Source organism: Amblyomma maculatum, chromosome 1, assembly GCF_055883805.1.
Source record: "Amblyomma maculatum isolate TAMU_Amacu chromosome 1, ASM5588380v1, whole genome shotgun sequence".
Lineage (NCBI taxonomy): Eukaryota > Metazoa > Arthropoda > Arachnida > Ixodida > Ixodidae > Amblyomma > Amblyomma maculatum.
The window spans coordinates 241,403,842-241,428,766 of record NC_139344.1 but is presented as its reverse complement, the minus strand read 5'-3'; the positions used below and the strand labels follow the sequence as shown (position 1 = coordinate 241,428,766).

Sequence of the window (24,925 nt, the reverse complement as noted above, 5' to 3'; positions counted from 1 at the left end):
ATGCCCTAATTACGGGTGCCTAATTGCTTTTCGTCGCCATCAAAAAGCGGCCGCTGCGGCCGGGATTCGATCCCTCATCCTTGGACACAGTGGCCGAGCGCCCACTGCACCACCGTGGCGGGACTTTCATCGGTACTGTCATCACTATACCGTCATTGCCATCGCCACTATCGTCATTATCACTATGACTAACTGCAGCGCTGGTTTCATCGCTACTGTCATTCTTACGCTGACAATTAAATATTACGATCCCTTTCGCACAAGCCTGGCTTGAAGTAGACGTTTGCGGGCTCGGCTGGTGCGGAGGTTTAGTGGTTCGATTCCCGGTGGAGACGACAGATTTTAAACGAAAGAGGATCTGCATGGGGAGCCGACAAAGAAAAATAATTAACGCTGTCCTAAAATACACTTAAAGGCGAAGCTTAAGTGTCCCCCCTATTTTAGTGCCCACCCTAATTTTTCCGACCGCCATCCATGGCGGCAGCGGTTTCTAGGTGGAACGAGATGCATACGCTATTTCGTAAAATGTAAATTCGTTCTGTAAAGTGAAAGCATAAAAAGGTGCGTGATACATTTTAAAGTGATTCCTTCTGTTTAAAAAGTGGAAATTATGTGCCGAATGTAAATGTACCGTTTTATAAATGTGGACAATCTGTGTAAATGTAAATATATTTTACTGATTTTTTTTAGCGTGTTAAAAGTTTTAATTTCGTGCTAGTTTATAGAGATGTTCTTTTCTACAGGCGCGCCTACATTTCTAAAGGCTTTAGCCTTGTAACAGCGTTTGGAGTAATCAACATTATCTACTCTATTTTATTCAGCCTATAAAACATAACGCGGTTCCTCTAAAAACACTGCCTTAGGCGAGCTTCAATTCTTATTCCTAGATGAATTCACAAGACTATTAGATTTGTAGCGTATCTACGGTAAGAATTTGTGAACAGCTTATGAACAAGAACCATCTCTACTTTGTCTGTACTCACACGCACCAACCGTCCTGCGCTATCAAATTAGCTAAGAAAATAACAACTCGACAAATTTATTTTTCATGAATTCGCGTTATGATTTTTGAGGAGGATGTCATGGGGCCCTTTGAATTCCTGGAATACGTCAGTCTAGATGGCAATCTGTCCGTGTACTCTGCAGGAAAGTATATGCTTAAACGATGTTAATAAACTGTCCGCAGATTTCTAAAACGTGTCAAATTTCAAACGTGATAACATTAGGCGGGGTATGGTAGAGGGCAATAGGGGCCCTCTTAATTTATTTTTGAACCGGGCCCTCATCACTGTTAATCAGCCCCTGACCGCCTTGTTAGCAACCGTACAGTGGTAGCCCAGTGCTATTCGCCCTACTTCACTGTGCCGCCGCTTCAGCTAGTTGCGCGGTGTCGCCGAAAGGCAGACCACCGCGTTTGCAAACGTGAGCCCGGGGACGTGGACGAGTTTCCACAGGTCTCGCACCATGACGAATCTGTTAAAGCCCCATAGGCAACGTCGGCGGAGTATTGCTTGGGCGCGCGTGGCTGCCTTTCGCACCGATTCTTCATGGAGGCTGCAGATTCTACCACCGGTCGAACAGTTTCACCACGAGGTACTTGTACTCCGTGAGCACTGTCAGCCTCTCTTCGCAAAGCCTCAGCTCTGCTTCCTCTGTGGTGTGCCCTGCAAAGCGGACGACGGCCATTTTTTTTTTTTTTTACACCGAATTTAAGTCCAAGGGAGACGATTTCCGAGTTGCAAATGTTCAGCATGGCCTGCATTTCCGCTGGCGATTCTGCCATGATGACCAAGTCATCTGCGAGGGCCAGCCCCAGTAGACGGCGATTTTCGTCGATTCCGCAGGTGGTGAACTGCAGTCGGAAGCCAAGGCATGATTCTATTAGTGCCCGCTCCATCCTGGACACATAAAGCAGGTATAGCAGTGGTGACATAGGGCAGCCTTGGCGGAGACCCTTGGTGACGGAAAGCGGCGCACCCCGCTGGGGTGGCGCAGTGGTTACGGCGCTCGACTACTGTTCCCAAGGACGCGGGATCGAATCCCGGCCTCGGCGGCCACTTTTCGATGGAGGCGAAAAGCAAGGCGCCCGTGTGCTGTGCGATGTCAGTGCACGTTAAAGAACCCCAGGTGGTCGAAATTTCCGGAGTCCTCCACTACGTCGTCTCTCATAGCCTGAGTTGCTTTGGGACGTTAAACCCCACAAACCAACCAACCAAAGCGGCGCAGACACTGCATCTCCGAAGTGTACGGTCACTATATTGTTCGCATATACCCGCGCGATCGTGGATAGGGCTCCCCACGTGCCCCAACCATCACCGTACTCCTTGACAACGCTCCGATACCAAAAGTACCACGGCTCCGACTGCTGGGTCTCCACATTCAACAGGACACTAGAGCCACCTACACCATACACCTCCTGCAGCGCCAAATCAACCAGATAACACATCTCATTCGTCGCATTTCAAGCCGCAATCATGGCCTCAAGGAAAAAGACACTTTAAGACTCGTAGATGCCCTTATCGTTAGTCGACTAGCTTACCACCTCCCCTATCATCACATCACCAAAACCCAACTCAATAAACTTAACGTCCTACACCGCTCAGCCGTTAAAGCAGCCCTCCATTTACCTCGTCATACCAGTACAATTCGGCTCCTTCAATTAGGCATTCATAATAATGTTGAGGAGATCATAGAGGCGCACCTCTCCAGCCAGCAACGTCGACTCCGCACAACATCTACAGGCACTCATCTCTTGCGCTCAATGGGCTACAATACCCCTGATCCCTCACCTCATACTCATATACCCATCCCTCCGCATCTGCGGAGCCTCCTCGAGCTCAAACCCCTCCCACAAAATATGGATCCCGAACACCACAAAGGTCGTCGCGCAGCCCGTGCCTCATATTTTTCCAAACAGTACTCCACACGCCAAGACATCATTTACACGGATGCTTCACACAATCCGGACATTCCTCACATCTGCACTGCTGTATTCACGGACATTCGCCGCTCAACATTCAATGCCGCCTCCATCCACTGCACTAGCATCGCCGAGGCCGAATGCTTGGCCATTACACTCGCAATTGCACACATCAGTCAGTTGCAGACTCAGCACACCACAATATGCAGACTCCCAAACAGCATACAGATATCTACTGCGAGGAACCCTCCCACACTCATCTGCTAAAATATTATCTACTCTACCTACCCCTCCCGATACCATCACCATCACATGGGTTCCTGGGCATGAGGACATCCTCGGAAATGAGCGCGCTCATGCGTTTGCCCGAGAACTAAGCTTCCGGGCGCCGGTGGATGTCCTCCCCAAACCTTCATTATACACCCCCATTGAACCTCTTGACTACACTACAATTGTTCAGTACTATCGTCGCTGCCGTGCCACGTTCCCGCCACCACATCCCACGCTTTCTCACATCGACAGCACGTACTGGCGACAACTCCAAACACATTCGTTTCCATCGCCTGAATTTGCCCACATATTTCACCCCACGGACTTCCCACCGTACTGCACCACATGCAACGCCACCCCACCCACCCTCTACCATTACTTATGGGAATGCCCACATCCAATCCGCGTTCCTCCCGTCAAACACCCCACCCCCTCCTCCTGGGAGGCTGCCCTTCTAGCCACGCAACCTGCAGATCAGTTACGGCTGGTCGAGCGGGCTAAGCTAGAAGGAACAGCCAGAGGGCTCCTGGACTAAGAGGTCCTCCTGGGAGTGTTTATATATATATATTTTTTTAATAAAGTTTTTTCCTCCTCCTCCTCCTCCTCCTGGCGCATCGAGACTGGCCAAGCAGCTGAGCAGGGACGCATGAGGAACATTATCGTATGCCTTCGCCACATCGAGGAAGCAGCACAACAGCGACCTCCCCTGCGCTATTTCTCCACACTGAATTAAGATGCTATCGTCCAGTCGGCGCCCGGGGATGATGTCTTGGATGATGTCCGTGAGGATGTTGGCTAACTGTTCTTTTTCTTCATCCCCAAAGCATTTGACCAGACGAGCTGGCAGGCAGTCTGGACCGGTGGCCGTTGCAGCGCTGATGTGCTTCAGTGCACATTCCACTGTCCGCTTAGAGACCGCCCACCGTAGAGCGGTTTGACTGGGTACTCTCAGATTCCCGGCTTCGGTAGCGGTGCGCACAATGCTTATCGGGCGAGGATCGACAGCTTCCGTAGACCGAAATACTGGGAGTGGCTTGTGAGGAACTCTACAAATGTGTCCACTGTCCGGCCGGTTGCTGGGTCTGTTAGCGGGGGAGCAACTTGTCGGACAGTGGACAAACTTGGTTCCTTCACGAAACCGCGCGCGCCACACACACACACGCACACACACACGCACGCACACACACACACACACACACACACACACACACACACACACACACACACACACACACACACACACACACACACACACACACACACACACACACACACACACACACACACACACACACACACACACACACACACACACACACACACACACACACACACACACACACACACACACACACACACACACACACACACACACACACACACACACACACACACACACACACACACACACACAGCACATATACCTTCCGACACTAGACACAATGAGCTGCGCTACTAACGATACATAAAAACATTTACCAGCTCAGGGTGTGGATAACATAGCCCACTTTACGGAACTGAGCTTGCATAAACAAGCAGACGATGTCGATCTACTTACTGTAATGTGAAATCGTGAAATTCCCGCCTTAAAAATCGCAGATCGCTCACGCTTTGAGCGCCACCTTGCCGCGAGTAGCAGTTCGAGCTTGTCCGCAACATTGCTGGAAGAAAATGAATTAAGAAATATTGCTTACCTTAGCAAATTAAAAACTAGTTATGATAGCATCTCATCAGTGTCTGAAGGATGGCTGTTCATTATTTGGCAGTTGCGAAAGTCGTACAAGTTCGACATGACGTTTGAGAGAATAGCAATTTTGTTTACATTTCATGTAGTAATACTTTAAATAACTGTTTTTTTTTAGATTATTTTTGATAATTTGAAGCCGATAAAGTTTGAGCAATTTGAGCGTCTGCAAAGAAGCAAAAGTAAGGCAGCGCCCCTACAAGGCATCAAAACTCAGTAGAAAGGGTAAGAAAACATGCCGCGAAGAGCCGCTCAGCTCAGCGGCAGGCAGCGAGCCAAGTGGTGGAGACGCGCCTACCGTTGCGCCTGTCTCCCGCTCGTTGCCGGCGGGTTGCCGTGGTGATTGAGGCCGGTAAGGTTGTAGCGTGGTTTTGTATTTTCTGATTTCGTCGCCACAAATTATTTGAGAAGCATCTGATTGTGTTCTCTGATTAGACGCCTTCCTTCGAGCATGGAAAAGTCGAAGATGACCATCTTATTCGACTTGGGAGCCTGAATGAAACAGTGCCAATGGTTAGCGCACATCCGCCTGTAGATTTCTTTGTTATAAGGTGAGTGGACGTTTCGCTTGTGTTTTCGCTGCGTACGCGTATTGGACGTTGGTGGTACTAACCTGTCGCTTTTTATTCATTTCTGAAACCCAGCTTAGTGATGCCGTATCATCATTGTATTTGACTGAGCTATAATTCAATTAAGTGCTGTGCAGTACCGATCGGCGCACTAGAACTCGCGCACAGCAGCATGAACTGGGAGCAGAAAGTTCCGGGTACTCCAGAAGTTCATCTGCATCGTTGCCCGGCGAGGTAAAATTCAGTATGCTTGCCAAGACGGAGAATTGAAAAAAAGTGGTTAGAAATAAGCACGGTTCTGCTTACCCGAAGGATTTTTACTCCTTTTGCGTGTGTGTGTGTGTGTGTGTGTGTGTGTGTGTGTGTGTGTGTGTGTGTGTGTGTGTGTGTGTGTGTGTGTGTGTGTGTGTGTGTGTGTGTGTGTGTGTGTGTGCGTGCGTGTGTGCGTGCGTGCGTGCGTGCGCGCGCGCGCGCGTGTGTGTGTGTGTGTGTGCGTTGTGTGTGTGTGCATCCGATGAGCCCAGGGTTAAAGATATATAATGGTGCTCCTTGTTCATGTCAGTTTTGAAATTTCAATTGCCCTTGCTTTTAATTAAGTTGGAACATTTTGTGCATACTTGCCTTCTAATATGTCTCATAAATGTCATTATTCTTTGTGTTTTACAGGCAATGTCAACAAAAATTGAGGATGAAGACTTGGATGCTGGTGAGCAGTCGGGAGATGAAGACGACGAAGAGGGCAACTTGACCAAACGCCGTGGTACCCACACAGGCAGGAGCGTTACTTTGAGTATGCTCATGTCTGATGGCATCCTTCAGCACGGTGAAAATGTATTATCCATTGACTACCTTGTAAGTGGAAAATATTGTTTAACAATTTGCTATTTGCTGTGTTCTTTTGTCCTTGTTTCCATCAGATACTGACGAGGTTGTCAAGGTTGTTTGCTGCTCATTTGAGCGACCATGTTTTCTGGTGTATAAGATGCACTCCTCATATTTAGGGATGCATCTATACGAGGGGGTGCACCCCTTGTATATACCAACAAAAAAGTTGGTATATAAGGCGCATCTCAATTTACCCATTTAGGGCAGTGGGACTTGACTATGCATGCTATTTGAGTATGGTGAAATGCTCTGTGCCTGTGCGAACACTCCTCATGTGACATGGAATGATAAAAAAAAAAAAAGAGGGGACACTCACGCCCTCACACCCAAGAAAACTCGCTCAGGCAGGGCAGCAACACTTCACTTTTACACCAAGCCTTTTGTCTTTTGACGCAGTGTCCAAATATTGGCCAAATCTCTTATGCAGCAGTGCTAGAGACATTCTTTTTGCAGGCAGAATTGATTCTCTTATCGTCGTGCTCAAGCGTCGGATGCAGTACATGCAGAAAGTGGAAAGCAAATCCAGTAGCCACGAAACAAAATTGCAAACGACAACTTAAAAAGCGAATTAGCTTGTCCTGGCTCGTCTTGGCAGAGTGGGCAAGCGAAGAGTGCATTTCACCATATTTTGGCATTTCATATTAGTCATGCTTGAGGCCTGTGAGACGATTATAGGTTTCATAATCGCAGGAGCCGTTACTGCTGCCATTTCAAGATAAAGTTCATGTAGGAACACTGAGCAAAATGAAGAAAAAAAAAAAGAAACAATATAATTTGTATAGGATGAACTAGCAAAAAGTTTTGTAAAAAAAACTGCATCTTATACAATGGAAAATATGGGACGTAGGTTTTAGCTGTTGTCTCGTCATGGGAAATTCGATGACAGCAGGAGGAAAATGCATAGCATAGGTTTAATTTCACTTTTTGAAAAGCATGTTAATGTTTGCTGTGAGTCTGCCTTTTGCGCAACCAATCTCGGTATTTGCGGTGCCCTTACGAGTATTTTATGGAAACAGTCTAGTTGGTGCCATCGATGGCGCATACTTGTGCACGGTTGGCAGTAATTGGCACGTGCGTGAAGACAGCAACATGAGAAGGTGACAGGGCAGGCAAGCTAAGGAGCACATCCATTGCTCAGTGAGACTGTACCAAGTGAGCAGTGGTGGCAGGCTAGTAGATGATGCAGTGGTGCATACAAGCCTGATGCTGTCATTTGGTGCCTCAGCACTCTGAAAAGGCAAACGGTTCTGTGCAACTTTCAGTTGGTACTTAAAATTTCTCGTAAATGGGTAAGCTTCTGCCACAGCTGATTTTCACCAACTCTTCGTAGTGCAGCATTATCTGGAATTCACAAGCACTTGCATAAAGTGGACATTGCACATTTTCTTCTCATCTCGTTTTAGTACCACAGGGAAATGCAGAAGGCAGATTGATTGGTTGAAGAGGTCTTTGTCTTGTAGTGTGCATAGTCAGGCTGATAATGATGACGATGGCATTTTGTGCATGTTTGACACTGTTTTGACAATCTAAAGCCTGGGACGCATACAGTGTTTTTTTCCGTGGTGTTCATGCGGCGAAAAGCGCCATGTTGACGCGTCACCCAGCTGGGAAATACATGGAGCAACGAAGCGCCGAGTGACGTCACATATCGTGTGATGCGAAAGTGAATGTGATCAACTAGTGGGAATAATCACAAAGCAAAGTTCATGACAGCAGCGACACTGTCCCTTCTGCTAAAATCACGAAAGGGGCCATTCTGACGCTACTGTGCTAATTGTAGCAAGCGTACATAGGTCGCACAAGGATTCTGCATGCCCAAATGAATGAAGGCGCATACCTCGGAATGTCCACTCAGCCGCGGATACCAGTGGTGCGGTTTTCATTGACACATTTCGCTTCAGGGAGAAAACAGATATTTTGATCCGAGGGCAGGCCATGTACTCAACGAAGCGACATTCCATGCTTGATAAAGAGTTTATTTTCACAATCATCACATTTCTGTGGCCAAATTGCTGCATAGTTCGTCGGCCATGTTTTACTTTTTCTGGTTCCACTGAACGCCGCGCCGCAAGCACGTCAAATATCTGGTAGATTAGATCGGCGACGGCGGGTGTTTTTTCCGTGTGCGCCGTCGGGCGAAGATCACCATCTTGACACGGAAAAAATGCTTCATATATCCTGGCCTTAATAAAAAAATTTTGTCAGCTGGTATAAAGTAAAGAATAGAAACCTTGTTGGTAGTTCATTGCAGCTACATGTCAAGGTGAAGGTGCTAAGCTTGAAGTTAAGCAGCCTACAGGTCTGAGAACCCTTCAGTGTTCTGCTCTCGTATAAATCTTTCTATGGCGTCCTTTTTTTTATTACTATTTTGGAAATAAAGCGTAGCAAAATTACTTTATGTGGTGAACAGATCTTTGTCATATAACATAGAGCTGTAGCAAGGCTAGACAAACATAACAGGACAGGGATCTTGTAAGATATGCCTTTCTGTTGATCGTAATATTATTGGCTATTTATTCTCTGATGCATATTTTCTTGGTTAGACAGTTTGACAAGTTTTGAATGGAGACATAATAAATGCATATGATAATTAAAAAGGGTACCTTTATGAAGCACAATTTATTACATTTAACAATCGTAACTACTCTCATATTTTCACACTTCGTTCTATGCACAAAACACCTCTAGATATTTCAGGTTTTCCTCAAGCACATGGTCTGTTATTCTGACGTTATTGCTAGAAAAAGTATGCAGTCTTATTTGGCTTATATTATAGGGTACTGTTTATGGATAAAGAGGGGTTATTGGCGTGCAGCAGTGGGCTTGGTTGCATATCTCCCTTTTTATCAGGTTTTGGTCCTCTTGTAGCGTATGCATTTCTTTGTTATCTCATTACATCTTGAGTATTCTTAATTCCATTTGTTTCCTCAATCTTCCTCCAGGGTTCAAGATTCACTGGTGATCTGCTGAAGGACGGAAAAATCAAGTGGAGAGAGACCCAAGAAGTGTATTCTTCCCCTAGTTCCTGGGCAGTTCACTGCAAGAAATTGCTGAATCCAGACAAGAAGTCCGGGTGTGGGTGGTCCACGGTAATGTCTCATTTGTGTCCTTCAAATGTGTTTTGAAATTATATTTGTGCACTCAAAATATTTTTGTGCGTTTTTGTTTTCATAACCATACCAACTGATTGGTCTATAAACAAAAAAGCAATTTTTACTATCACTGATACATCCTGGAAGAACTCTTGCAGTGAAGAGGGGCAGTAAAAGGTACATTGCATTTAACTGAATGTATGTATATGCGGACATGTACTCTAAGTGTGTACATTGCATCTGGTGTTATGTGAGCCCAGCATTAGCTAATGAAACGGTTTTATTGAGCTTCAAAGCTATTTAAACACAAAGTTTTGATTTCACTACTTTAGGACACCAAAGAGACTACAAGTACCACATTTTGCAGAAAATATATATTTCTGAATATTTTTTCTGCACTGTAGGCAAAACTTCGCAGGAGCAATAGATTGAAAATGCTTGCACGTGCTGATAGTGACTGAGACAACTTAGGCATGCTTGTCAGCAGCATACAGGAGCACTGCCTGCCACAAAAATTGCACATTTTGCATGCTCTCTTTTGAGTGCTCAGTACATTTCAGGTATTTACTTAGCAGTTCTTCATAGGACTAGTATGCATAGACTGAGAAACACTTCTGTATGCTCAAATGCCTTGCTAGCACTGTTGTTTCAGCTTCCAGTCCACTGCATACGCTCTTTCTCACATTATTTATAGGTCACCCTGTGTACTTAGCAGTGTGTGCACGCACGCACATGGGACTACATGTGGAAGTGGAAGATTTTAACTGAGATTTATATATTGGGTTTTCAAAGTTAATGGTTGCTTTGTTTTTTTTATTGTGGCAGATATCACGAAACGGGCAAATTGTTAATTAGTAAGGTTGTCAACTAAAATCTACTTGCTCACATTTGGACTGGTCAATTTGCCGAGTCAGTGTAGGAGCTAGACTTTAGCATCTGCCATGTCACTTTGGATATTAAATTTTTACATTATTAAATGTGGTTGTTCCTGCTTCAATGCACAGAATTTGGTGGGTGCATGAAACAGAAACTGAGTACTCCAAAAGTACCAGCAGCCATGTGGTTTCTGCGTGCATTCTTTGACCATCCACTTTTGGTTTCTGTAGTGGTTCTGTTAATATTGTCTACATTTTTTGCTGGAGGCTTAGTATCCAAAACTTTAAATAGGGCTTCCTAGTAATTATTCTGGTCTCATATGTGCCTTGTAACATGTGTAGTTACCCAGTCTTTGGAGATGTCCAATACCGATCTACGACGTAAGCAAGATGCAGTGGAGAGACAGTCGCCCACCTGGGAGGGCTGACGGTGAAAAGTAGGCTTACCTTCTATAGGAATCCATGGAAACAAAAGTTTTCAGAGCAGTTTTTTGTTTTCCCAGTGCACTATGATGGTTCCCCTTGATGCAAAGCAACCATGAACATCCTAGAACAGATTGTGAAAGTATGAAACGTCATTTCATGAGCAGTTATTGATTTTTAAAACTGCGAAACTTATGTGGTCCGAGACAGAAGTCTGACCCATAGAAACAGATTTAACAAAAACACTTTTTTTTCCCACAGAGCACCCGTGGAGGCAACCGGTTGTTAGGTGTTGCGAGTGCTTTGAAGAGAAGTGTGGCAAAGTATGCTACGTCATTTTATTGGTTATCCATTTTTTAAAATCTAAAAAAAAAATCCGGACTGTGAAAAGGCTGACTACTCAGATGCTCGGAACTTCTCCGAACCACGCAAGCTCCTCACATTGTCCGACATGCTGCTGCTCATGCTATATTTTCTTGCAAATCTGTTGTTCAAACGATACAAACATTTACACTAAAGACAGATCTGCAGACAGCACTGTGATCAAACCGTTCACAGTAGCAAACGAACAGCTGTGTTCATAGAAACAGCAATGTTTGCGAACGCTGGAGCCACCCGTTGGTATCGTTGGCTTTGTCGTCTACTACAATGCACTATGCTGTATACTATTCTGTATAGTTTGGAAGTTTCAATAACAGTATTAGCAAAATTAAACACATGCAGTAGCATGTCAGGGTACTCAAGCAGCTTGCTTTTTTCAGAGAAGCATCCAGCGGGCAGTGAGCCTTTTAGGTGGTATACAGCCAGCATCACAACATACATTTATTTATCAGTATGTTTTAAAAAAAGATTCCTTTCGAAATGTCGTAGCATAGTTTGTTGCACTCTTTTTCAAAGCACTTGCAAGCATTTAACGACCTGCTGCTTCCATTGATGTCCTGTGGAACGAGAAAAATGTTTCGGCAAGTTTTGTTTACCTCCATTTCTAGCAGTCCTGCTCCAAATTTGCCGATTTTGAAATGGCGTTTCATATTTCTCGATCTGCTCTAGGATGTTCATGGTTGTTCTGTACCAGGAGACGACATCACAGGCACACTGTGAAATTAGTAAACTGCTTTGAAAACATTCACTACCATGTATTTCTATGAGCAATAAGCCTACTTTCCAACCTCAGCCTGCTACGGTGTCTGTGAGCACCCTTTTGTGTTGGGTGATATGAGTACTTTAATAAGATTGATTTGTTAAAGGGTTTAATGTCTGAGAACGACATCAGCTATGAGGTATGGCTTTAAGTTAATGGGTTTAATGTCTCAGAACGGTATCAGCTATGAGATATGCCTTATTAGAGGCCTCCAGAAATTTCAACCATAAATGATTCTTTAACATGCAGTGAAATTGCACATTACACAGGCATTGTGTTTTGCTTCCATTGAAACGCAGCCGGCATGGCCGAGCTCAAACACGGGATCTTGGGATCGGCAGCTGAGAGTCCTAACCACTGAGACATTTTTGGGGGTTTAACAGTAGTGGCAAAGTGAAACACTTAAGAATTTGTTGTTTAAGAACTAAGCTAGAGAACTATAGAGATCATTGCTAATGACATTTGAATTTGCTGCCCCTTGTGCCTTATCAGGCGCAAACATGCAGTGCTAGAGAGGAAACGAATACATTGTTTTGTAGCCATAGTTTGTGTCTCTTACCGAGAGTTTTTAGTGTACTCTATGTACGCACTGTCATTAGGTTGCTTCAGTCACCATCACTTTCCAGATTGTGCATCACTTTGCCCAAGAGTAACTTGAGATTTTTGGAATGTTATGCTTGCAACATGTGAGCTAATTGAGAGTCAGTGTCGAGTCTGATGTCTGTATATGCAGGCTTTGCCCCTTTAAAGGTATGCTGAACAGATATACAAGAATATTGAAAAAGCACCATAATTGCATTCTAAAGACACGATTACTCTAATACAGACACATAATTCGAGTTAGTTTTGAGCAGATGGCTGTATTTTTGAAGTTTTCTGAGCGGCCGCTGGGTCAGAGGCAGCGCACTCCCGACTTTGAGCCGGCAGGTGTGACGTCACAACTACCCTCAGCAACGTCATGGCCCCGCGATCCCGCTGCCGTCGCCCCCGCACCTGAAGTTGGTTGACCAGCTACACGCAGTGTCGGTTCCCCCGCGTCGTGCCATGTACAATGCTGCGAAGTGGGGAATGCTACACATGAGGGAGGTCGAGAGGGACACGTACGGAGGGCGCGTGTTGCGAACAATGGTTTGCACGCTGGGAGGGACCGATGAATTGTGCGCAGAAGCATGAGTAGCAAAAAAAAATAAAAAAATAAAAAAAAAAGCACCTCTGTTCTTGCGCTTTGTTAGTGCCACGGGGGAAAGGAAAAATGGACAGGTGCGACCGGCCTCGATGGGGGTAGTTGTGACATGATATCCGGTTTTGTCAGAGCTTTCACAGGAGCCCGCTAGGTACGGCGATTTGAGAAATATTAAAAAACTTACTTTTCGTTCATTTCTGTTCATAAAGTGGATTGTTTTGGTCACTCCCAATGCGACAGCTGCCATCTGTGCTGGAAATCTCGGCGGCAATTTTTTTACTTAATATTTCTTTAAGTGTTTTTTTTGCTCAGGAAGACACACTGGTATTTTCATTTCATTGGTACAGCAGGTTTTTACTAAATAATTTAGCTGAATGTGCTGACAAAGGTGCGTCAGTGCTTGCTGTTTAAAATGAGTTGTCCAAACTTTACTTTTCTTTGTTACATGTTCATTTCAGATCCGATATAAAGGGAAAAAACTGGACTGGTACAAGGCAACTTGGTTCAGGAAGCAGAGGATAAAAAAGGTGTGATGAGTTTTTTTGTTTTGTTTTTTCTCTGCCTTTCTGCTTTTGTTGTTCGTGCATATTTGTTATGATAGCTTAAACCTCTTTATAATTGAGTGTCTCATTTTTATCAGGTTTTGTTAGATTGCTAGAAAGAAGTTAGCTAATGTAAGCCACGGTAAATGTGCATAACTGTAAAGCTTCGTATCCTCAGAAAAGATTGTGTTCAAAAGAAAATCAAGCTTTACTCAGTGCTGCTGTCAACTTAGTTGTCTTTCATTGGTATAGTTTTCAGTGTTCCTTTTCTACATTAAATTTATCTCAAGTATGGATTACAAGAGGAAATGTGCATGCACTTACACCATTTACAGTAAAACGCCTAGATTTTTCCTAACTTCTGTAACTTCTGCCATACGGTTTGTCACTTGGCTCGATTAAAAACTGCTTGTTGTTCTGTGTAGGATGACAGAGAAAATAACGTGGGGGCTAAGGTTCCACCTGGGGAGAAGACAAAGTCCGGGTAATTTTGTGTATTACTTTTCTTTGCATGCTGCTTTTGAAGCTCTAGGTAGCAAAAAAAAAAAAAAGTTCTAATGTGCATTTTTTTTTTTTTTTTCTTCTATAGGATCGTGATCAAGAAGCCTTGTAAGTTCTTGCATCAGTACATATACCTTTAATGACAGAGTTGCTGTGTAATGCATACCTGCCAACCCTCCCGAATTGCTCGGGAGATTCCTATAATTTGACTGCTCTTTTTGATTTTACAAGCACTGCCTTATGTGTCCCTAAAAATTATATCTGCCCTCTCGCAAATGATTTTTGCAAGAAACTTTCCATGGAACTTGCAGTCATATTGTAATCACCAGTATCGCCACCAGTTGCCGCGCTAACACTATGATCCCTGGAAAAACTTGCTAGTCTTCCGTCTCGCGCTCGCTGAGGGGTCGCCTCCGTAATGCATGCAGTGGTATGGCACTGTACGTAATTAAGATGCGGTCGGCCAGCGGTTGCACGCACGGGTGAGCGCGCGCCCGGGGGAGCTGCTGGCTGTCGGCCGCACTCGGCTGAGCTATAGTTTGGTCGCTTTCAGCTGTGCACTTTCGTCGGCCTCTCTTTTTATTAACAATTTTCTCACATAAATAGTGCTTTAGATTACCAGAAAAGGTTGCATTTGGACATTGCTCTTAATTACGAATTTACCACATAAACATTCTAAGTGTGGATGCAGCAATCACTTGAGCTCTTTTTTTTGTTCTTGCACACTGCATGGGACTCTGAAAGACATGCGCAGGAGCAGTTCTTTTCACATTATCTTCGTGGTGTAGATACAGTGTACGCGTGATTACGGCATATATTTGCGAACACATTTCTCTTCACTATGTTTTACTGTGCATCATTAGGCGAGTTGGGGCATCTTGAATTTAGGAAACGTAACAGTGCAAGGCATGCAACCACAAGACACAGAAGAACACAGCGTGACACAACGCTTGTCACGTTGTGTTCTCTTGTGTCTTGTGGCTGCATGATTTGCACCATTACATTTCCTTAATTTACTATGCATCTTTAATGTTATGCTATCTACCCTATCGATTTTATTTCTTACGGCTGCACATCAAATATTCAAGGAATAAATGACAGTTATGCCACGGCCCGCACATCCATGTATTTTACTTCCTTTTTGTAGTGAGAGCTATACTACGCCAGCCTCTTCACCGTGGTCGCACTGACCTTGAGCCATTGCCTAGCAACCGCCACTGCTGGCGGCGCCGCAGTACTGAATCACACCGCTGGACCGGTCTCCTCATAAAAAAAAGGAGGGGGGGAGGGGATCATGAGTAGCGCATCTTAAATCTCCTTCTCTAGCGTGAGTTTGATATTAGTGATGATGATAGGCTAGTCAGCGGCGCATTTCGTGCGAGTGTGTACTCAGCATTGGACAGTATTGGATTGGACTAGATTAGATTGGACTGGTTTGTATTGAATTGGGACTAACTAGTACTAAGTAGTCATCAGTCATGATGAAATAGTCATGAGTAATGACAATGACTGCCTATGACGTCACCAGGTGAAGTTAACCCCGCCGGACGTTCGATCCAAGCATCCGTGCTTCCTCGAACGCCGCACCACACAGCATATAGAAGCAGACTCAGTGCAGCAGGCATCAGCGGTATTTCAAATTGGTTTACAGGAACAAAAAGGTGCAGTATCTGTCACAATTCTCTGCGGACACCTTAACCGAGTCGTAAGAAAAAGGAGGAAAGTGGGAGCGAAAATAGAGAGAAAGAGGTGCCTTAGTGGAGGGCTTAAGACCACCGTGCAACAGGCGCTTTCTCCTCATCACACTTTAGTGGTCAAAAGTGCCCCTATGGCATGAATAAAGCTGAAACCATAAAGTAAACTACTATGTGCGAAAGCCATGTCTTTACTTTCAAGCCTAACCTAAGCATAGCCATGCAGATAGCTCTAGCGTAACTCCAGGTTTAACCACAAGCTAAACCACAGCTAATATTTTTAGTAAAGCACCACCCCTTACCACTACTACTCTTTCTGCAGTGCACCAAATGAAATGATTACACAATAATACAAGACGGAGTGTTTAAATTTTTATTCAGCACATACGTCAGTTATATCTAGCATTTATTAAAGAAAGAAATGTACACGATGGGGGCTATGCAAAGCTGAAATCAAAAAACATTATTTGTAAATGTATATGTACAATATTAAATACAAAATTATTTTGCAACACACACAACTGCTGCATTGCTTCGCCCGACGAGGTCACTTACAATTGAACATTATAAATAAACAAAAATATCACTTCCTTAGGCTTTGTCTCAATAGCTGCATCAGTTGCATCTTCTAAGCTTCAAAAGTTGCAATCTTTGCTGCTTTTCTGCTCTCTCGCTGTTTAGTAGCAGCTACATACACGCATCGACTGTTTTTCATTCTCTTAGCTGATGCGAGGCATAATGCTCCCTTGTATTAAAGGGTTCATTCTTACTCATTTATTCTTTTGTATCTGCTTCTAGCCGTTCATGTTGTCAGGTATGGTTTTAATTTTCCACGGCATCTGTTTACAGCAGACGATGCGCTGCAGTTGGTGCTGTTTAGACGTGAATGAACAGGATTTTTTTCTGCTATGCTGGCTGCGGAAAGGGCTATCTATTCAACGTTCGCTTTGTCGTCGACGGTAACACAGCTTGAGAAAACTACACGTAGAAAGCATAATTTCAAACGCTTCCGTCCCGACAAGAAAATAAAACACGCACGAGACCGGCAACGACGTACGACCGCCCGCAGCATTGGCGGGTATGAGAAACGCCGGTGAAGCCGCCCGCACTCCGACTGCATGCAGCACCACCGCTGCATGCACGAGAATGGACACCCCTCTCTATAGGGAGGAGCGCAGATACGGAAGACTAGCAAGTTTTTCCAGGGACCATACTAATGCCATGGCATCATCAGCTAAGCAGCCGATCAGAGTTCAAGTCAAGCCGTTTTTAAGTGTGTGTGGCTTGTTTGCTCATGCAATAGCATCGGCATAGACTACAAAGCCCTTGCTTGCTGCGAAAGGACTGTTTGAACTCTGCATGAAAATTGTAGTGCACACAGCCATTCACTCCACATTCCCCCCCACCCCATTTTGCATGAATAAAATCTCCCAATTTTTGATGCTGCTGGGTTGACAGGGTATGCTAATGTGTGCATTAATTTAGTATGCGAAATACGTAACATCTGGATATGAGTAAACATTTATGCAGTTGTATAAAACCAGCTTTTTCTTTGGCAAAAGTTGCATTGTTAATAAGCTTTTATGAAGAAAGCTATTGGTTTTATGTAGTGTTATCAGTGGGAAGTCTCTACTACTGTAACTGAATTTTTACCTTAAAGATAGTTGATTACATGTGTTCATCCATGTCAGGGCCATAGATGTCCATTCCCATTGCACATTATTAACACAATATTCATTGATTTGCTATTAGTGGCCTACCAGAATGCACCAGAGCAACCAGTGCCAAAGGAGACACTTATTCTAAGTCACGGAGCTCTTGGGACTCGCAATGTTGATTGGTATGTTTAATTTCAAGCACATGAAAATTGCACTACTGTCATTTCTTTGATTTTTTTTCTTCTACTGTGGTTCTGTTTAGTAATAAATGCACTCATTACATTTGTGTTCTTTTTCAGTGATTTGAACACACTGGTCATCTCTACGCCATTCAGTGTTCTGGACAGGATTCAGCCATTCACACTGACTATATCTACAAACTGCTTACTGCTTATCGTTAGTATATTCACTGTTCTAGTAGTGATGGTGCATTGCTGTGGTAACCAGTGTTGCAGTGTGAGTTGAGCAATCTACTGACAGTGAAGAGTGATCTCGATTTGCAGGTGCCATGGGATGGTTTTTGCATAGGCTGATTGATTTGGGCTTTTAATGGTTTGTGAACAACAATTACTCTTGTAGAGTGAGTGATTGAACTGTTATCATCGGAGATTTTTAACCATAGGAGGAGGTAATTTTCTCCCAGAATTTAGTTGTTCTTCTGCGGATGTCATGTATACTTTATTTTGTATCTCGAGGACTAGGAGGTTGCTAAATGCTTCGTTTGCAAGTGGTGTTCCCTTCCTTGTCTCTTAGGACTTCCACTGTCACCTGACAGAGAGTGAAGTGGTTGGCTACCTCGGTGGAACATGGGACATTGCTGCACACAGTAAGTAATTTTTCCTTAAAATTTTTCACCTGCACCAGCCTCTTGGCAGAAGATTCAAAGCTGTGTTGTTATTGCTTTGATTCAAAGCCCAGCAAATGTGAAAACGAATGTGATCTGCTGAGATGAGAGGAAAGGTACATTAAACCGAGGACAAATTAAAATTTGCTTGCATTCATTGCTGTTTCATTGATAGGCTCTACTTTGACCAAAATCAGAGATTTTGTAAGCCTGGTAAAAAGAAAAGTTAAGTGCAGGTGTTTCCAACACTGACTTTTGCAATCATAATGCGGCGTGATGAGGCATTTTCCTGTACGCACACGGGCCCTAGAGACTGGGCTGCTCTGCCGCTCATTTTCAGATGGGGACCACAGAGTCCTTTCCGGCCCTGTCATCATGTGTTCAGAGCTGAATGGCAGAAAATTTTTAAATCCCATTTCCCCAGCAATATATTGTATTTTTCATTGCAAATGCCAGCATGGCCAGAAAGAGCCATAGAATCGATTTTCATTAGGGATAAATGTTGAATGAAGGGGTCCTCACTGTCCCTCTTACTGTGAAGAAGTTAATGAGGAAAGGAATGCCTTTTGGGAATGATGGTCGTTCCAGCAGATCAATGTATCTGGAGTTGCAGTGCTTCCCTTCTTATTTATTTATTTATTTTTTGCTTAATTTTAACAACTGTCAATTTTAATCACACAGCCCAGTGTTATATACAGTACAAGCTTTGTGTACGGACTGCCTTCTTCGGTTTGGAATACCCAAGTTGCATTGCTGCCACCTCAAGAATTTATCCACTCTGCATACAAACCAGATTTGTACAAATGTTTATGTATTCTTTAAAAAAGGGTTAGAGTCGTTCCAGCAGATCAATGTATCTGGAGTTGCAGTGCTTCCCTTCTTATTTATTTATTTATTTTTTGCTTAATTTTAACAACTGTCAATTTTAATCACACAGCCCAGTGTTATATACAGTACAAGCTTTGTGTACGGACTGCCTTCTTCGGTTTGGAATACCCAAGTTGCATTGCTGCCACCTCAAGAATTTATCCACTCTGCATACAAACCAGATTTGTACAAATGTTTATGTATTCTTTAAAAAAGGGTTAGAATGGCATGTACAAGTTGTTGCAGCTACTTTTTTGTCAGAGGCTTGGGAGCCTTGGTATATGTTGTGAGTGGCTGAACCCTCACATCGTGTGTTTCTTTGTTTCACTTTGCATGAATAATTATTTGGAACAGGAAGTCTTGCTGCTGGTGTGTTGCTATGTTGTGCATCAAGGTTCAGATGATCCAGCTCATAACTTATGACCTGCCATGCTTTTCAAAACTTTGTGGGCGATTTTCACGGTTAATGTGCTGTCTGCTGTGATGCAGTTAAGCATAGGTTTCTGTGGTTAGTGTTGGAACTTATTTGGGATATTTTTTTTATCATGAATAAGTACTTTTCATTTCGCAGCTGTGCACTTTTCTACCATTTAATGTCATTCATGCAGACCTGTCCATACTCCAAGCGTTCCCATGCAGAGGAAGACTCGGTGACAAGGAAGCCGCTCCAGCCATTGAGGAAGAGGTACATTCAGTGTTTATCATGACAGTAGTCATTGGGACATTTCAAAATTTTGTCAGAGCTTCTGCTTTCAAAGCAGCAGATGTGATAACGCCACTCCTTTGCTTTTTTTTTCTCTCTCCCAGATTCGCGAGTCATTGGAGCAGCGCCACCTCACAGTAGTGGGTTGGTACCATAGCCACCCAAAGGCTCCTCCGCAGCCGAGCTTGCGAGACTGCAACTGTCAGCTGGACTACCAAATCACCATGAAGGGCGAGAGTGACTCTTCCTACACACCCTGTGTTGGTCTCATATGCTGTAGGTTTACCTTTGGAAACTAAGGTCCATTTTGTAGCATTCAATTTTGAAATAGTGATGTAAAAAAAAAAAAATGTGTCTGATATATTTTTTTCATATCGTTCGAGTATTGAATAGCTCCCATAAATGTCACCTGAAAGGGGGCTTCACACTGTCATGGAGCGGCAGTAGTCGCGTGCAGCGTAGATTGCTCCTCCTCGGCACTTTGAGGCTGGAGTGCGAGCAAAATGACTGCGTGCTTTGGGTACCAACACGGCGGCTGTGAGTGAGGCCGCGGTCAAAGTAAAATTGACAACTAACAGCTGTGCGCCCATCTGGAACTCTGGCTCTCGGGTGATGCCAGCAAGTGACGAAATATCTGGGTGGAGTGACTTGTGTCACGTGCTCAGGCTGCCACTGTGTTACGGTGGGAAGCTGCCTATTAGGGTGACATCTGTGGAGCCTTTAACACCTGCTAGTTTTAAGGAAAAAAAATTTTTTTTTTTTTTCGGGTATAATATTGGAAGGGCGAGCTACAATTCTGAAAATGCAACATTCCCAATAGAATAAGGATTTTAAAAATTAACATATTGTGAGTCTTCCAAGTATCTTTTTTCACGTGTACATACCATCGTCATCATCCCGCGGCGCCACTGGGAGCACGCGCCTCGGTTGTCCATCAGAATAAACGCCAGACACGCCATCCCTTGCCTTGCCGTCTCGACCTGGCCTTCTTCCACAATATTTAGTGAATTAGCAAACTAATTAAAGCAGTCTTACCTGTCGTCCGTCGTAGCCTCAATATAGCCCTAGGGCTAAAATAAATCTAAAGCCAGTTTTTTTTTTTTTTTTTTTTAATTTTGGGCTTAGAAAAAAAAAAGGCAAATGGCAATCTATTTTCAAGTCTTAACACTTTCCTCCAAACGGGAAAAGTGGTAGTTTTAGATTTGTTTTTGGGTGGTGCTTCTAATATTTTTTACATTTAACAGAGCATGCTTACGTGCTTGGTACTAAGTCATATATAGTATTAAATATTAGAAGAGGAAATTCTCTTTCTAATCCTATGGTCGTAATTGTGGGGATTTATAGGGGGATAAATACGTTTTCCCCACTAAGTCGCGGCTGACAGTCCAAACCGCCGACCCCACCCAGTGATCGCGTGCGCTATCGAGGGCACGCCGACCACTGCGGGCCGTGCTCTTGGGAACAAAGGAAGAACACGTGCTGACAACAAGCAGGCATTTATTGCGGCAGGAACAACAATGCCGGCTAGCAATAAAACATGCTAATGAATCTAGGTCGTCCGACTCACCAGCAGGGCTACGGTCAAGTGTTTGCCCACACTAGTGACTAGGGCAGAGGATAAGCTCTGAGGCTGGACAGGGCGAGCAGGCGGGAAAAGTCCCGCGAGGCCTTCGCCTCGCTGGTGACTGCGGAGTCGCACGAGGATGCGTCCGCTTGTGTCGAGTTCCCCAGCCGAAGAGCCCTGGCTTTGCCCGCGTGCGCGGTGACAAGATCAGGGGTGGTGCTTGTGCTGCCACGACGCTGGCGCTAGCTCTCGATAGTTAATGTTAGCCACCATTGTTGGCGCCATTCCGCAACAGCTAGAGTATTTACCGCGGGGGAAAGCCGACCTTAAAGGGGACTATGAAAGAAATTTCATAAAATTTACAAATACGAAAGGAGTATATATAAAACTTTATTTTCACACAGGTAATGCATAAAAAAAAAAAAGTTCACATGAGTAACGCATAAAAAAAAGCTAAAATATGCATTTCTGCAGGACCGACTTGTTCATTATATCAATAAATATCAACGTTTTATGTACAGAATGTTTTGAGTTGGAAAAATGCAATCTCTAGTGAATATCATACCAGCAGGTAAAGCAGTGCCGAGGTCGGCATTCGGTGGTCTCGTAACTCAAGACACAACTCACCATGGCTACCAGAAAGACACTAACACCTTGCAGATAAGAACTGTGACCTTTAGAACACATGGATATCTTCAGATAAACACGTGGCAGCTGTGAAATGATTCAGAGAAAAGAGCTAAACTTTTCAGCGGGCATTTCGCAGTTTGTATTGTCCTTAATCATGGAAAGTCTATTTGTTTTTTTTATTGACATTTGGGACTGGCACTGCTTTTCAGAACAATTAATATTCTCTGGCATCTGTTGAATCCTGCAAGAATAATTGAACTTAGTGTTATCTTTTGTGAGCACTGATGTTGTGGACAAGTGAAACAAGTGAACGTGTGGAAAATGAAATCATTTCTTAAAAATCATTATGCAAGTTTGTCTACATATCTACTAAGCATTCTGTGTGGCTCAAAATATTCTGAAAGAGGCACATTTAACTTGGCTTCTCTGTATTGCTGACCTTTTTCCTGCCTCTGGTAAGAAATTTGCCATTTTTGATTCCCTTGAACATGTGGTGACGAGCTAACATTGTGATATTTAAGTTGTCATTTTTAACTTTCCTTTTACTGCACTAAAACTGACTCAGGAGTTTTATGGTAAGACAGTATCAGACATTTTGGCATTTTTGTATGATTGCAACCAATATTAATCATTCTATTAAGCCACTGTTGTTCCCACAGCACATTTAGGAATAACTGTTTACTATTGTTCCTTAAGGTATCAGTGATAATGTGGGTTTTTATTATAAAACAGGACATTGATTTTAAGGATGCTTTTTTCATAATAACCTAATACCATCGATACCTGTCATGCAAGCTCTTTTTGTGTCAATGGTTGCCTCACATTGTCATACCATGTAGTCTTGGAAGCCACCATTGGCTGTTTTCCTAATCGCAACAGCTGGTTGAGTTTTTCATCAGTGCTGCTGGCATTTATGGCTCTCAGAAATGCGCCAAGTCTCATCAGAGGTGTTCGATTGAATTGATTTCATTAATTTCGGACGGCAGCGCTACAGCAGCAAATTTCCCCTGGCCGCTGTCGGCATGCGCCAAAGGCATACCTGCCAAGTCTCCCAAATTATCCGGGAGACAGCCAAATTTTGATGCTTTTGTACGATTGTACGACCAAAAAAGAAATCTCCCAGAAATACTCCCATGTTTGGCCAAATCCTTTTTCTAGTCTGGCCACATAGCTCCGAGGCTACCTACCGCGTGACGCCGATTGACATCGGGATCAGTGAACAGCCTAAAAAGCATAGGCGTCCAAGCGCAGTAGTTAAACCAGCCAGAACTACTTTCATTTTGCTGTTTATGAGACTGTAGCGCCGCCGCTGCCTGGGGTGGCTCAAGCGTGGCGCTGAGGTTGGGTTCTGTCTGAACTTTGCGACTTCAGTTCTACCTATAATGTTTCTACACTAATACCGGTTTTTGCTTCAGGCAACCTCCGTGTTTCCTTCTATTGTTTGTTACCTTCAGCAGCTCAGATGCATGGTCTAGTGCAGTTTTTAGGAGGCATGCATTGTGTAGTGTCGCATTAATGTAGTCTTCGGCCATGGCACTCAGTAAAGAGCACAAGAAATATCTTCAGGTCTTCCTAAAGCAGTATACTGCTGAGTTTGGATGTGTTGTGATGTTGTGGAAAGGTGAGCATCATGCATTTTGCACAGTTCGCATTTGTGACATCAGCATCTCGCATGGCGGCAGAACAGACTTGGCTGTGCACATTTCATCGAAGAAGCACTTAAGCAACCTTTGTTGCGCCAAATGTTCCCGAAGTCTTACGTTGCGTAGCGCAGCGCATGTTTTAGGACCAAGATGACAGCAATTATCAGTGAAATGGCGCGCCACGCACAAGAGAGCACGGTGAGTGCCCTGAAAAAGAGAGTGGTTTCAATTGCCGTAGATGGCAGTAACAATAGCCAAGTGCAGCAGTATCCGATCGTGGTTACCTATTTTGTCAAAGAATTGGGCTTGATCAAGAGCAAACTTCTTGCTCTGAGCACCTTAGAGGGCCAGTCAACTTAGCTCAATATCGCCAGATTGCTGATAGATACTCTCGGTTCCTTGGACATACCTGTGTCTAATTGCATAGCTTTTGGCTCTGACAACGCCAACATGATACTGGGAAAGAAAAATGGCATAGGGGCAGCACTGACGGACATCTATAAAAACTTTATTATGATTGGCTGTCCATGCCATTTAATCAGCATTGCAGCATAAAAAGCGGCGCCTTGTCTCCCAGCGAAGGTGTGCGAAGTCCATGTAAATGTTCCTTTTATTTGGAAAAAGGGCGAAAAGAAAAGCTCCCCTGAAGCATTTTCGAGAAATGCACAATGTTGAGTATCGAAAAATTCTGAAGCATGCGCTAACCCGATGGCTATCACTTGGGAAATGCCTGGAAAGGTTAATGCATCAATGGGGTCCTCTGTTGAGTTTTTTCCTTCATCAGGTGAAAAAAGAAGCCACAAGTGCGCAATTTCTGTCATTCTACCAAATTCCAAAGACTCCAGTGGTGTCAGCGCAAAGTGCACAACTGGAGAACATGCCATGCAGACTGAAGAGAAAGAAGGCACCAGTGGCAGTGAAAAAGGCTAGGCCACTAATGTCGTAGGCCAGACTAGGTCACCGTGCATAACATGTGAAGAGAGGCTGTTTGGGTTTTTGAGCTCCGACCTCAACAAAGCATGCCGTCTTTTTTGAATAGCACAATTCCTGCCTTTGAGGCATTGAACTGCCGGCTGTAGTTGCTAGCTCCTCAAATACACATGCTGAAATCTTTACTTTTTGACCTTTTAGAAGACCTCCTTCAAAGTTCGTGCAGCCACGCCTTCTATAGGAACGC

General features: G+C 44.0%; 1 protein-coding gene across 1 annotated transcript in view; it reads left to right on the top strand.

Moving 5' to 3' along the window:
• Window positions 1–5,160: 5,160 nt before the first annotated feature.
• LOC146206053 (MPN domain-containing protein-like) overlaps window positions 5,161–24,925 on the top strand; it is a 42,498-nt gene continuing 22,733 nt past the window's right edge. The window contains exons 1-12 of the mRNA XM_084590712.1: window positions 5,161–5,286; window positions 5,370–5,485; window positions 6,170–6,355; window positions 9,331–9,477; window positions 13,561–13,629; window positions 14,070–14,128; window positions 14,234–14,253; window positions 17,592–17,679; window positions 17,797–17,893; window positions 18,251–18,323; window positions 19,817–19,893; window positions 20,016–20,187. Coding sequence (XP_084446838.1) covers window positions 6,173–6,355; window positions 9,331–9,477; window positions 13,561–13,629; window positions 14,070–14,128; window positions 14,234–14,253; window positions 17,592–17,679; window positions 17,797–17,893; window positions 18,251–18,323; window positions 19,817–19,893; window positions 20,016–20,187 — 985 coding nt within the window. The 5' untranslated portion in view covers window positions 5,161–5,286; window positions 5,370–5,485; window positions 6,170–6,172. The remainder of the gene's footprint in view (window positions 5,287–5,369; window positions 5,486–6,169; window positions 6,356–9,330; window positions 9,478–13,560; window positions 13,630–14,069; window positions 14,129–14,233; window positions 14,254–17,591; window positions 17,680–17,796; window positions 17,894–18,250; window positions 18,324–19,816; window positions 19,894–20,015; window positions 20,188–24,925) is intronic.